General features: G+C 34.9%; 1 protein-coding gene across 1 annotated transcript; it reads right to left on the bottom strand.

The window, feature by feature from the left end:
• Positions 1-268: 268 nt before the first annotated feature.
• MEPE (matrix extracellular phosphoglycoprotein) lies at positions 269-13,576 on the bottom strand. The gene is made up of 2 exons (XM_012552037.2): positions 13,515-13,576; positions 269-2,040 (listed from the first exon to the last, which is right to left on the bottom strand). Exons 1-2 carry the CDS (start codon positions 13,566-13,568, stop codon positions 568-570), a joined length of 1,527 nt encoding a protein of 508 aa, XP_012407491.1. The 5' UTR covers positions 13,569-13,576; the 3' UTR covers positions 269-567.
• Between the last annotated feature and the right edge of the window lie 1,060 nt (positions 13,577-14,636).

A 14,636-nucleotide genomic window follows, 5' to 3' on the forward strand; every position in this document is an offset into this window, starting at 1 on the left:
TTTCTCCCTATATCTTGAAGTTTGACCAAAAGAAGAAAATGTAAGCAACTATGCCATGAAATGATCACAGACAGAAGTGGGATAAACATTAATATAATAAAAGAGGAAGGAAAGTTTTTCTTTATTGGAGGCAGGAGGAAAAGAAAACTAGACTAAATCATAATTCATTCTTGAGCTCTTGATTTCTAATGCCATGAATTCTACCTACAAAATAAATAAAAGGAATCTTGTTAATATATATAAAAAATCACCACAGACAGCCAATATCCCTTATAAAGTATTTAATTTTAGTAAATTACAATAGATTTTTTAACATTCTGGTTTTTATAAGACTCAGGCAAACAATAAGATAAAATAAAATATTACCTATTCAAGCCATTCTATTTTATATTAGGCTTTCTCCTTCAAAGAAATTAAAATCAAATTATACCCAGCTTTGAAAAGATTCCCTTACTATCTGACATTATAGTATTGGAAATAACCCTGAGAAGACCTAGTGTCCTAATAAAATAATTAATCACTGTCTTCACGGTTAGATGGCTCTAATCTCTCCAAACTAATTGGTGACTATTTCCCATTACCACTTTGAAAATATTCAGTGGATTGGTCACTATCACTGTCACTTGAGTCACTGGAAGTTGAATCACTGCTATCATTTCTTTTAGGAGGTTTAAATTTCTTATTGGAATGGGAATTTGTATGACCCCAGAATCTTTTCCTTCCAGGTACACGATGACTCTTGGTAGAACTGAGCCTTCTGTGTGCTGCATAATGATTTTTTCTGATATTACTAGGGAGTTTGGGGATACTTCTCTCTTTATTGTAGCCATAGTGGACATTTTCCTCATTTTTTCTTTCATTTTCTGCTTTTAAGGGGTGGGTGTGATCATTAGATGGACTTGGTAAACCTTGACTTTTTTCTTTACCAAATTTTTTTCCTTTATCATTTTTGGTCTTTTGGTCTCTCTTAGAACTTTCTATACCTGCTTTAGTATTATCTTTGCCATATTTAGAAATTTCTTTGCCTTCAATTATATCATTACTCCCTTCCCTAGCATGTTGGCCAATGTTTTGCTTTCGCATGGATCCTTGAGAGGGATGAATTCCTACTGACTCCTGATAAGTATTGCTTGTGTTGGCTTCTCCTTCTTTTCCAGGAAGTTCTCTGTAATTTGTACCTCCTCTAATAGCATTACTCTCTCTTACAATTTTGTTATCAGTGATGCTGTTCTCTTTTCTTGGTGTTTTCCTGCTATCAGTTCCAACAACGTCTCCAGTAGATGTTCTACCATTGGAATTCAAGTCATATACCTCTTTTTCTGGAACTTCATTATTGCCTTCTTTTCCTATGAGAAGTATAGAGTTGGGGTCAATGGCATTATTATTGTCTGGGTGTGGAACACTTGTGTAACCATTTATGGTTTCTGTGTCAGGAACAACTATTTCTCTACTGGAAGGAGAAAAGTCATTGTCCTCTTTTCCTTGACCACTGCCTTCAAAATCATATGGAAACTTTATGTGTTTTGGAGTCAGTTTTGAGTGATCATTGATATATTGGACATGACTAATAGTTCTGTGGTCTTCTGAAATATTTTGGTTTTGGATAGCAATGTCTTCATCTCCTTTGCCTTGGGCTTCAGAATACTTAAGTTCCTTAAGTTTATTGTGAATGGAATTCCCAGTTTCATTCTGTTCAGTTTCCTCCACTATCCAGCGTCTTAGAGCATTTGCATATTTTCTGCCATTTTTGTTAATGAGAATGACACCATGTGCTTTTTGGTCAGGTGGATCCTTAATAACACTCTCCCCATGGTCAGTTTTGGCATTTCCAATGAACTCAGCGTAAATGGTATCCTCCAGGTCATGATGGGAAATCTTGCTACTATCAGTGCCTTGCTCTTTAATCACTGTTTGTTTGCCAGCAGAAACATCTTGGGATTTGTCACTTTTTTGGATAACGTTTCTTTTAGGATATACCTCTTGTTTTTTTCCCTTGTCAAAGTAGTGAACTGGAACACGGTTTTTGTTATTTTCTTTTTGCTAAATGGCGTTTGCAAAAACAAAAACAAATTGTTCTGTATTAAATTTGGAAAAGTGACTAATATTAGGCAATATAAAATTAGTTACCAAATGATTAATAAAATCAATCAGTAAATTAAATAAATATTTATTAAATATTTACCATGTTCAAAACATTAAGGTATATGCCAGCATGGTGGCAAGGACAAGAAGCAAGTATAAAATACAGTGTCTTTGCTTTTAGACTTTAGGAATTTATAATCTAATTGAGTAGATGATCCTAGTATTATCTATGAAAAGTGAACAATATAAATTAAGCAATGTTAAAACATGTATCACAAATATATAATTAAGTATTACATGACTGAAAAGACTACTGCTACTGTTCAGTCATTTCAGTCACGTCTGACTCTTCATGATCTCATTTTGGATTTTCTTGGCAAAGATACTAGAGATATTCATCATTCCTATTCAAGCTCATTTTACAAATAAGAAACTGATGCAAGCAAGATCAAATGACTTGCTCAAAGACATAGCTAGTAAGTGTCTGAAGCCAGATTTGAATTCAGGCTTTCTTGACTGTAGGACTATTCCCTGTGCCATATAGTTGCCCCTATAAACGCTAATAGTTTCCTATCACCTCTGTTATTAAATATCTGGCATTTAAACATTCCTTACAACTTGGTCCTTTCTTAATTTTGCAGTTTTTAGTGCTCTTCCTGCACTCTGCAACCCAGTCTCACTGAATGATTCACTGCTCCTAACATATGGCATTTCATCTCCTAATCCTGATATATGGAATGAATGTTCTTACTTCCAATTATTGGATTCTCTAAATTCTTCTATATTTAACTAAAATCCTAGTTCCTGCAGGAGGCCTTTCTCAGAGCCCTAGTTCCTCCACTTTGAGTAAGAAGTGAGAGAAAAAAAAGAGAATCAAAGGCTCAATTAACAAAATAAGGAGATCAGGAAGAGAAGCTGGTTTGGAAAAAGATCATGAAAATTTCAACTTAAAGCAAATTGAATTTCTTAGAAAATAGAACAAATAGCTATAGATTAGTTATACGGAAATCCTGTGATTGAGGACTAAAATAAATTTTAGATATTATCTAATCTAGTTCTCCTATTTTAAAGATGAAGAAAGAGAGGATTAGTGAGACTAAATGCCCCACTCACCATTATGGAACTATGGAATAAAAAGCTGAGAATTTAAACTCAAATTTTCTGACTAAAAGTCCAGTGCTCTTATACCACCACCATACTAGCTACCAAATAGAACTAGAGATAAATTGTTGAATCATGAATATTAAAAATTAAAAGAGATTTTCAAGTTATCTATTCAATCTTACTCCCAATGTAAGAATCCTTTCTATAATATCAGACAATGTAACATTCAGTTTCTATTTGACCAGTGTTCACAAATTTGCTTATTTTTAAAGAAATAAAGTTATTAGCAATTTAAATTTTTATAAAGTTTTCTTATATTGATCTAATTTTCCCACTATAATTGACATCTATTTATTCTCTAAGCTAATTACCGTTTTTCCTAAATTATTTTTCATGTGACATAATTTTCAAGTCTTTTACCATCTTATTGATAAATGAGAAGAGGATAAAAGCCTGAACCAAAGTGTGCCAATAGACATTCAGTGGAAAAAGAACTAGTAAATGTTGCAAAGAAGAAATAGTCAATAAGGTACACATCTTGGAAAGGAATAGCATTGTATATATTTTTTATGAAACAAAAATTGTATCTACAGTCATTATCCATATATGAGAAATGCTATTTCCATATATTTTCATAGTATCCATTTCATTCAAATCAGAAAAATGTATTGTGATTTAGATTTTCATAATAGGTAGTAGAAATAAAAAGAAGAAAAACAATTTAATCCCTGCCCTCGAGAAGCTTATAATTATTTAATTGTAAGGGATAAATATGTATGCATATAAAAATGTCTTAAGAGAAAATGTGGCAAGATACAGAGATATATCCAGACAAATCTGGAAAAGGTCTCATGTAAAAAGTGTCAACTAATGGAAATTTGTGAGAAAATTGAGGAATTAATACATTTTTGGTGGAAGTGTGAACCAATCCAAATATTCAGGAGAGCAATTTGGAACTGTGCCCGAAAGGTTTCTCAAACTGTACATACTCTTTGATCCAGCAGTGTCTCTACTGTTGTCTGTATCCCAAAGAGATCATAAAAAAGGGAAAAGGACCCACATGTGCAAAAATGTTTGTAGCAGCCCTTTTTGCAGTGCGAACAATCAATGCAATGGCTGCCAAAAGGCAGCCCCCAGAAGAGAAGGGAACAAGAATTTATTAAATACCTATTATGTGTCAGAAACAGTACTTTATATTTATGTAACTGTTCACAAACATTATCTCATTTGAGATAATTTTAAAAATCTTCAATTTACCACTACTAAAAAATCTATACAATTATATTTGAGTTAGTGTTCTATATGTAAAAAGTCACTGTTTTAACTTGGTTCATGTTACCAAAAAAGAGAACACAAAAGGATCCATTCTCATCAAAATCCCAAAGAAGGGCTTTGATGGAATTGGACACAGGACAATAAATAAATGTTGATGAGTGCAGAAAGTCTGCAGCAAAGGGTATTAATGGAGTCTAAGAGAGTCAGGTTCAGAATAAAGATTCTAAGGTCCTAGATACAATTCCCAAACAAAGTCCTGGATAGGAAAGGCATTTAATATAAACTGAAAATCTCTACAATTTTGCCTTGGGCTGACCCTGAGATTTGAACTCTTAAAATAAAAAATGAATTTAGTGATTCCTCTTGTCTTTAAGTAAGTTTGACATTGTCTTCCAACAGATGCAAAAACACACCGGGAGAAAGCACTCATAATGATGGTAAAATTGATTTAGCTTCTGCTAAATACTACAGTTCTGGCACATCTGCTACTATGTGACCAGCAGAGGGAGAATGAATGCTAAAAAGGCCCATGGATTTTCCTGTTTCTCCCAGGTTGTCTACCCAACCAGCAGTTTTCCACATTGAATTTACGTTTATAGGATTGGAAAGTGTCTGTGTGGCCCCTTCCCTCTACCTATGTGTCTCAGTATGTCAGTATAATAAATCCTATGAAAACATTTCATAATTATTGGAAGGAGAGTGAGAGTATTGTGAGAAAAAGTCATTTCTTTAGATTGTAGGAATATAGGTTTTGAATTTAGTTTAGCTAATGTCACTTTCTCTTAAGCCATTATTCTGTGACTGTGTTGTCTTGAGTAAGTTATTTTTCTATAACTTGTTTTTCAATATTAAGGTAAGTAATGGTGCAGAATGATGTAATAAACATTTACATTCTTCAGGAGTTGATAAACATGTGGATCTTCTGAAGAGAAAGATAATCAATGAAAAAGTATTATAAACAATTTTATCACGAATTATGTAGTACATTTATTCTTCACTTTCCCCATACGGCTTTGTTTAGTGTTTCAAGTATTGAAACAATTGAAAGGATAAAAAAAAATTAGTAGCAAAGAGATTGTTTTCAAATATCTGATGCAATGATTTGAAAAGAAAAAATCATCAAAATATTTTGAGATATCACACTTCATTCAGAGAACATCTCCTTTTTAAAATATCATCTGAGTAAACAGATTTTTTTCAAAAGTGATGAACCCACTTTAAAAGCACCACAACAAAAAATAATTGGAGTATCAGCAAGATAACTGTAATAGGCAAAAATACAATATAACAAATAAATATGTGGATAGCTATATCTGGGTCCTGCTATTCTTTAGAATTGTTAAATGTAGAAAAATGTGACATTACCTTTTAATTCAATATCAAAAGAAAACTTTTTGGTATGTGATTAATTAAATACTCAAGGTATCAAAAAAATGTGTTTTCTACTAACAAATGTGGAATCATTTGATGTCACTTAACTCAATTCTGAATGTTTCAATTTCATCAAAGCTGTGTCTATTGTATGAAATTGTCATACACAGTCTTATTGACTAGCTCCTTTGGTTGGATTCCCAGATCAATTTATACTGAATTCTGTCCTCTTGAAAATAGCAAGTTTGCAAGTTTTAAAGTTAAAGAATTGAGAGAAGTGTTTATTAACGTAGCTAATTAACACAGTAAATTAGTATTAAAGACAAAATCAGATCTTACTTCTCCTTATCCCCAGTATATATACTATTTCCCCTGTACTAAGTAGGACTTCTTAAACTTTTTCCACTCATATCCCCTTTTCACCCAACAAATTTTTACATGATCCCAGCTATATGAGTATGTAAAATAGTTTACAAATTAAACATTATTGATAATAAGTTATAATTTCACTTACTTCACATTCAGTTATAAGACTCCATGTAGAGTCTCAGCCCACAGTTTAAGAAGCTGTACCCTATACCACATTCATTTCTATACTGTTTCTGGAACTGATATTTTCTAATTGAAGGATTTTATAGAATCATTTTTCGAATTTTGTTATCGAATTCCTATAGTATTTTGCCCCTGATAATTTAAAAATAGAGTAAATATTACTTAAAAATTAATTATATTTAAATAAACACTTGGGACTTCACCCTGTTATTTCCTTTCCTTCTTTTGTTAATTTTTTTTTTTTAGCTGAGGCAATTGCGGTTAAGTGACTTGCGCAGGGTCACACAGCTAGACCCTGTTATTTTCTAATTTATTGGTGTCTATGCTGGCCATTTTCATGATCCTGTACTATAATGGTAAATAAGCATTGCCAATCCTCTCCTCAGTGAATGCAGAGTAGAGTAATACTATATAACTTCCATTTTCAGTTGGCAAAAAGAAAAAACTAAGGCTCAGATAACAGATTACTGCTCCCCTTTAGATCTGCTCCCTTTGGGGAGTGACAACATTCCTCTTTTAATCTAAAAGTATGGATTCAATGGATTGATTCAATTAGTCTCATGGTTTTGATGCCCCCATGAACTGGAAAAACTCTTCCTTCTCTCCTTTGCTAATATTCTTCAACAGAGTCAATCAAATAAGCATGGATAGCTATATGTTTCTTTATTCATAACCATGGAAGAAAAGGAATAAAATCAAATTAATTGAACCATGTAGACCAGTCTACTTTCAGATCAAGCTGCTCAAATGCTTTTTAAGATCTGTAAGCAAGCTTTGGATTTTTTTCCCCTTATTTTTGACCTCTTGTTTCCTCCTGTGACCCTCTTGGATTCAAACTGGTGAGTCATGACTGAGAATAAACTTCAAATTTTATTCCACTGCAATATTATTGTCTTTTCATTGGAGAATAGCTGCAGGGCCTGACAAAAGCTGTATCCATGCCAATAGTCAATTTTTCTTTACTCTCTTTGTCCCTAGGGAAGCAGGGAGGGGAAGAATGGCAGTTTGACTTGTACCTAATTAAGAATCCCCTCTATTAGCAAGGGTCATCTAGATTTGCTCTAAGGTTTCTATTGATACACCTTGAAAACTAAAATTCTAATATTCCAGATTAGAAGGTGGGCAGAAGGAAATGGGGGGAGGATATTGGGAGGAGGGGACTCCTCCTGCCCTCCCACTCATAATCTATTTAGCAATGAACATAACCTTCCTGAATCCTTGCTAAAGTTGGCTAATGGCACGCTAAGTGCTAGGGCTCTAGATGGATGAGAATGGCTCAGGTGGGATTGAGGAAAGGCTCCAAGGAGGATGAAAAGGGATGAACAAGATCTCTGGGATTGTAAAACACAAGTACATTTATCAAGCCAGACTAATACTCTGTGATCTCTTTCTTTGTTTTTCTTGGGCTCCAGGATTTAACTTTTCTGATGCTTTCCATTGTCCCTCCTGCTAAATCCATGCTGCTCTCTCTCCTTTCCCTAGATCGTTAAAGAAAAGAAGGAAGCTGAACAGATTCCCTTGCACTGCCCTGTCACTGAAACAAGCACATAATCCCTGGGAGTTTTCTGAAGAATTTTACTTTTAGCAATGAGCTAACAAGAAATAATAAAAACAATAAAAGTGCTTCCTAATCTTACTTATTCTTTCCTTTTAAAATATAAAAACACAACTTTACATGGTTGCTAATGGTGTATTTTGGAGTAGACGAAGGCCTGAAGTAAGATACATTTGCATTTTAGAACATAGTCTAGATAATATTTTAAGAAGATACAGATCTAGCCATTTTGGTACCCTAAAAAAGGTGGAGGGGCAGGAGTGGGGAAAGCAGCATTAAATAAGATCTCAAATCAATCTGTAATTCATGATATGGAAAGACTACAAGAAGTAATTAGGACAATTCCAGAGGAGCAAATAGTTGTTGAAATGGCTTGATAGACATTATTAAAAATAATATCTGGTGGTTTCCAGTTATTTTTCTAAATAGATCTTAACCTCAGTGTTTGCTAAGCTACTGAAGGTGTATGTGTTGGAAAATTTTTCACAAATTAAAAGTTGTATAATCTTCTAAAATATTTTTTCATATCTGTATTCTCTAAAATTCTTCTAAAATATTTTTTCATATCTGTATTCTCTAAAATGTGGCCTCTCAGGATAATGCCTTAGTTCCATCTCTGCTATTAAGAATTTCATTGCAAGAGGGGAAGAGATTTGATGAGCCATTTGGAGAAGGGAGGCAAGAGTAAACATGTGGGTTTTTTCCTTCTATTCTCATCATCAGATTCTGTCAATATAGACCAAGGACAACCCCTGGTTCAAGGTAAGTAGTGTGACTAGGATGGAGACTTGCATTAAGGTCTATAGTAGCAATTAGAGGGAAGAGAAAGGAAGGAGGGGAAGGAAATCTTCTAACAGCCAGGAAAGAAGGGATGTTTCTATGGCCACTTAAAACTAATAAGCTGTTCTGCTAAAGATTATTTGAATGTTAGCAAAATGGATAATTTGGCCATATACTGACAAGTATTTGCAGTAAGGACTCAGAAATCCCCCACATCTGTTTGTTAGAGTCAGACAGAGTAACTTCTTCAAGAACTCATGATTTCATCTAGGCAGATCTTCCCTCTATGTAGATACCCTGGTGATGGTTACATTAATGACCATGTTGGAAAAAAAAACCCAATAACTATTGCTAAGGATCTAATCCTCTGGCAATTCTCTGATCTTAACTCAAATGTTCTCTAGCTCACCAACCCACTCTGGTTCCTGGATTTTCTCATATGTGAATAATCCTATTTTCTTTGACCTTTTTTTATTTAATACCTTTTTTCAAAAGGTATAGAAACTTGGGGGCAGCTATATGGCACTGGTCCTGAAATCAGGAGGACCTGAGTTCAAATACAGCCTCAGATACTCAATGTTTACTAGCTATGTGACGCTGCACAAGCCACTTAACCCCAATTGTCTTGCCAAAAGAAAAGTATGAAAATCTTCATAACTGGCCTTTAATAGGTTCAAAATAGAGTGATGTAGTAGGAGAAGGCTAGCCTTGAAGTCAGGACCATATGGGTACCAGTCTTTCCCTTGACACATAGATTATGTGACTGTGCACAAATCACTTATTGTCTCAGAAATCTAGACAACTATGTAGAATTGTAAGCTACAGAGGTGCCATGTCCAATGACGATAGAAGGAATTAGAGCTACTTTTATGGTATCTAGCTTTGATGGATATAGGAGCTTCCCTCTCTCCAGCCCTTCTTTATTTTAAAATCACTTCAATTAGATTTATGATATACCAGGCAGCTATATTCTTCCTAGAACTAGTTAAATATATTTCATCCCTTCCCATTAATCCATCACCTTTGTGTTTTTACATTATGCTATATTTCATTTAAGTCTCTAGCAATTTAATCCCATTCTTAATAGTGTCTTCTTAGACCAGTGGTCCTCAAAGTATGGTCTAGAGAATCCTGGGGATATCTGAAACCCTTTTAGAGGGTCTACAAATGTGAAGACCGTGTATTTTTAAATCAGCAGGAGTCAGGAATTCAGGTTAGGGGAAAATCGTCAGTCTTTATTCTCAGTGAAGAAGGATCGGAGGTGGAAGATAATCGGCGATAGCAATGTGTGCAAGCTGAGTCAAGAAGCTAGCTCGACCAGCAGCCACACGACCAGCAGCTAGGAGAATGGAACCCAGCCCAATCTCTCCCAGCTTCTCTTCCTGTCTCTCTCTGCCTCCACCCACCAAAATCGTCATTTCCTGTACAACACATCAGGACTTGCACGGAGAGTGGGCAGGGACCATTCTTTATCCAATCATGTATATTAATAGAGTATAGCCCAATTACTATTTAGCCTCACGTACTTGGGACCTCAGTGCATCAACTCAAATCTCAGCCCATTACATACAAATTCAAAAATAGTTTTTATTTCCAATATGGTAAATGTCTATAAATATAACCTAGATAAACAAAAACGCTTTGGGGAGATCCTCAATAATTTTTAATAGGATAAAGATACTGAAAACAAAAGTTTGAAAGTCTTGAAAGTCTTAGATAGTCAACTGTTTGCTTTCAAAATCAATTTTCCTCTTCTGCATCCCATGCCCTCAATGGTCAGAAGTCAGGAATCTGTGTCCCTATGCCCTTGGGTTTCTTGCCCAACTATTGGTAACCTTTGCCAATACTCTGTAGAGTCCGTCCTCTTGGCAGCATGGTTTGTGCCTATATGAGTCACCAGTAATAAGTGTAGACGTAGGCAACTGTTTTGGTAAGATCTGGTACATCTTAGATACATGATGCAGAAAGACAATAGACTTTTTTTATTGTTACCTGTTCCAAAAATAGCTAACTCAGCATGCCCCAGCAACTGGGACTCCCAGCAGGGAAGCTCCTTCTCCTGACCCTTAACAGTCATTTCTCATCCAGTAGTTTCTGCTGTTCCACTCGTTGGAGAACAAGCATCTGCTTCCTCCTCAGAACTCCAGCTTCCTCATTTTCAGAAAGAGCCTAAAATTTACTTATTTCAAAAAATGCCTTCCCTTTCTTCCTCCCTAATCCTCCCAGGGCTAGGCTGGATCAGTAAATTCTGGTCCCATCAATGAGGCACTGATGGAACTGGGTTATTCTGATTGATCTTGACTATGGATAACCATGAATCTGCTCCCTTTCCCCCCATAACTGTCAGAGGATACAGTTTGAGCACTAAGGAGTATATTTCCCCAAGCTTATACCATACTGATGAAATGTTATGACATTTCTATGTGGTACCAAGAAGTGTTAGCCAAAATCTATATTTAGGTGCCTGTGGCAAAGAATGGTGACTCTTTCCAACACCCCTTCAGACATTACCTAATTAGTCTTAAATCTACAGCACAGAAAGTAATGTATGCCACAGCAGGCTTCAGAGTAATTTGGTCACATCCTTTCCATTCAGTGGAATGATTCAGAGAAAAATGTGAAAGGTGAAAACAGAAGCCTAAATTCCTTCTCATCTAGTAAAAGTGATCTCAATCAAAAAAATCAAAGTACATAATTTGAAAAAGGTAATTTATTTTTAAGGGAATTTTAAACATCTTTTTTTTAATACTTTGAAAAGTATGCTTTCCCCTTCCTTTCCTATTCCTTATAAAAATGGTACTATAGTGGGGTAGCTAGATGGCACAGTGGATAGAGCAACAACCCTGAAGGTCAGAAGGACCCGAGTTCAAATGTGACCTCAGACACTTCCTAGCTATGCAACCCTGGGCAAGTCACTTAACCCCAATTGCCTAAAGGTACTATATCAGAAAATCTGGACTATAGACACCCAAAATTAATCTATGCTGCTTCTAGGGATAGGCAAAATTGCTATAAAGATGAGAAAGGTGATAATGCAACGCCAGTATTAACGGAACATTATAAACAGCAAACAAATGGCATTGATTAAATTGCTTCTCTTCATATTATATTCAAATTTTTAATTTTCAAAGTCTTGGGAAATTATGATAAAATCTAGACTTCTGGTAAATACTAAAATGTTACTGTTGTGCCTGCCTTTTATTCACTATAGAAAAAGAGGAATCTCTAGGGACAGAGAATTTGGTTTCTGGGTTGTTTTGCTTATGTCTTTGACACTTAGCATGACTCTGGATATAATAGCTATTTAATAAGAAAGTTTTAAAATTTCCTTTGAGATATTGTCTTATGCTATGAATTGTTGTTTGCTATTGGAAGTTTTAAGTTGATTTTAATGATATTGCTCTGAAATTGGCTCCTTCAGAGCTTCTGTACTACTTAAAAAGGCAGTTTGGTGACATGTTTTAGTTATGTGAGGCTAGTATTCTGGTTAGTGCTACTAATCCAGTTACTAAGCAAAGAGAACTACATAGACATTGCTATATATTTATAATCAATCAATCACCAAGCATTTATTATCTACCAGGTGCCAGGGAGGGCAGCTGGGTGGCACAGTGGATAGAGTTTTAAGTGTGGAATCAGAAAGACTGAATTCAAATCTGGTCTCACATACTTATTAGCTATGCGACCCTGGACATTTCACTCAATTCTGTTTGACTCAGTTTGCTCATCTGTAAAATGAACTGGAGAAAGAAATAGAAAACTACTCTTTTGTCTTTGCCCCCCAAAACCTCAAATGGGGTAAAACAAAGAGTTGAACATGACTGAAATGACCAAATAATAACAAATGCGTGGGGGAACATGCTAGTCCCTGAGGATACAAAAACATAAAAAAAACAAACCCTGCTCTTTCAAAAGGTTCTTCTTCTAGTGGGGAAGTAGCATGTATACATGTAAGTGTAAGTGTGCAAATATATGTACAAAGTAATTAGGTGGGAGATTGGGAGTAGTTAGGGAAAATCAGGTGAGATAAATGATTATCAATAACATCGTTTGGGGAAATTCAGAGTCGCCCCTTTCTTTTCTATTTTCAAGACCTAAGTAGAGACTGGTTGAGTTAAATAAACTTCTTTCTGAGCAAACCCAATCCCTAAAAACAATCTCTAATCTCAGGTGAATTCTATTCAGTAAAGCTTAAATGGAGACAGATCCTTTTGTTTAAAAAACCTAAGGCAGGAGTGATCTGATTATAGAAATAGCTTCTCTGTCTTTTTCATTTTAATATAGCTCATCTTCCACTGTGTTATTCAATCAACTGTTGCCACCCCTCTGGAACACTTACTCTTTTTGAAGGGTTTTTGAACTGTGAACCCCCTACATGACTGAGATATGCCAAATGATCATCCTTTTATTAATAACTGTTGGTCTTATTAATAAATTGATTAAATTACTCAGAAACTATGTCTTTTGAATTGTTATAGAAGCAAGGATTCATATAGGAGGTAAAACTTGAGCTGAATACCAAAGAAAAAATAGATATTATAAAAAGAAGTGAGGAAGGAAAGCTTTCTAGGCATGGGACATCCTGGGGAAGATGAAATATTATTTATAAGAACCAGGGAGGGGGAAGGAGTGAGTATGGCTTAATTGAAGAGAGTGTGAAGAGAAGTTATATTTTATAAGGCTTGAAAAGTAAGTTGGAATCAGGTTGTGATGGGATAAAAATGACAACTTCAGGAGTTTGTTTTGGATTCTAAAGGGAATCAAGAGTCACTGAAGTTTCTTAGAGGGTACTTACTGGCACTGCCCCGATGACACTTAGAAAACACAGGCCCAAAAGGATCACTTGCATCTTTGAAGATTTCTAATAAAAGACAGCAATTGTTTACTTTGTTAATGATTAATCACAACAACTAGATTTTTTTTTTAAGTTAAAAGTACAAATTAGAGTGTCTTCTTTCAGATATCATGACTTTCTTTTTCCATTATTGATCACTAAATCTCATCATTTTGTCAACATTCTGTATGATTCTAGTGAGTTTTAACCATTTGGGATTATTACCAAAAAGAAAAAAAAGAAATAAAATACAGAAAAGTAATTGTGTTCTTGTCATTCAAATAATAACCACGATTTATAGTGAATGTTGTCAAATGCTAATGGCATTTTTTTTTGCTTTTTTTATGCAAAGTGCCCACCTCTATACCTTTACAAGATTGTTACCCCAATATCTGGAATGCATTTCCTCCTCAGCTTAGTTTCATGGAATCCCTGCCTTCATGATTATTTACTTTTCTTCACTCTCTAGTTAATAGTGCCTTTCCCTGTTCCCACTCCCCAAAATGACTTGGTACAGATTTTTCCTTCCTTCCTTCCTTCCTTCCTTCCTTCCTTCCTTCCTTCCTTCCTTCCTTCCTTCCTTCCTTCCTTCCTTCCTTTCTTTCTCCCTTCCTCACTTCCTTCCTTCCACACCACCTAGCTTCCCCTGTATAGATTTTTCTACCTACACACATACATACAGAAATATGTATATGTGTTTCTCCTGACAAAATGCAAACTGCTTGAGAATAGCAGAATTTCCTGTTTGTGCAGAGCTAGCATACAGTAGGTTCTTAATAAATGCTTTCTGGTTGATTATTAAATACATTTCCTGATATCAATCCTTAGGACATACAGAGAAAGCAAAGTATCAAAGGCTTCAAAGATTCATTTGACAGATCTATAATTTGTTTTGTTGAGATGTCAATCCATTATTACTTTTCATGATACTATTGCAAAACTTTAAGCGATTTTTAGAAATGGAAATTCCATGCAGAAATTCTCATATTTATAGTCTTGGTAAAGTGAGAATCATTTTGTCATTAATCAAGTTTCTAGAACTAGAAACAGAAGATCTTGACATGTTTGGACCTTTAATACCAG

This window comes from Sarcophilus harrisii, chromosome 6 (genome assembly GCF_902635505.1).
Source record: "Sarcophilus harrisii chromosome 6, mSarHar1.11, whole genome shotgun sequence".
In the NCBI taxonomy this organism is placed as follows: domain Eukaryota; kingdom Metazoa; phylum Chordata; class Mammalia; order Dasyuromorphia; family Dasyuridae; genus Sarcophilus; species Sarcophilus harrisii.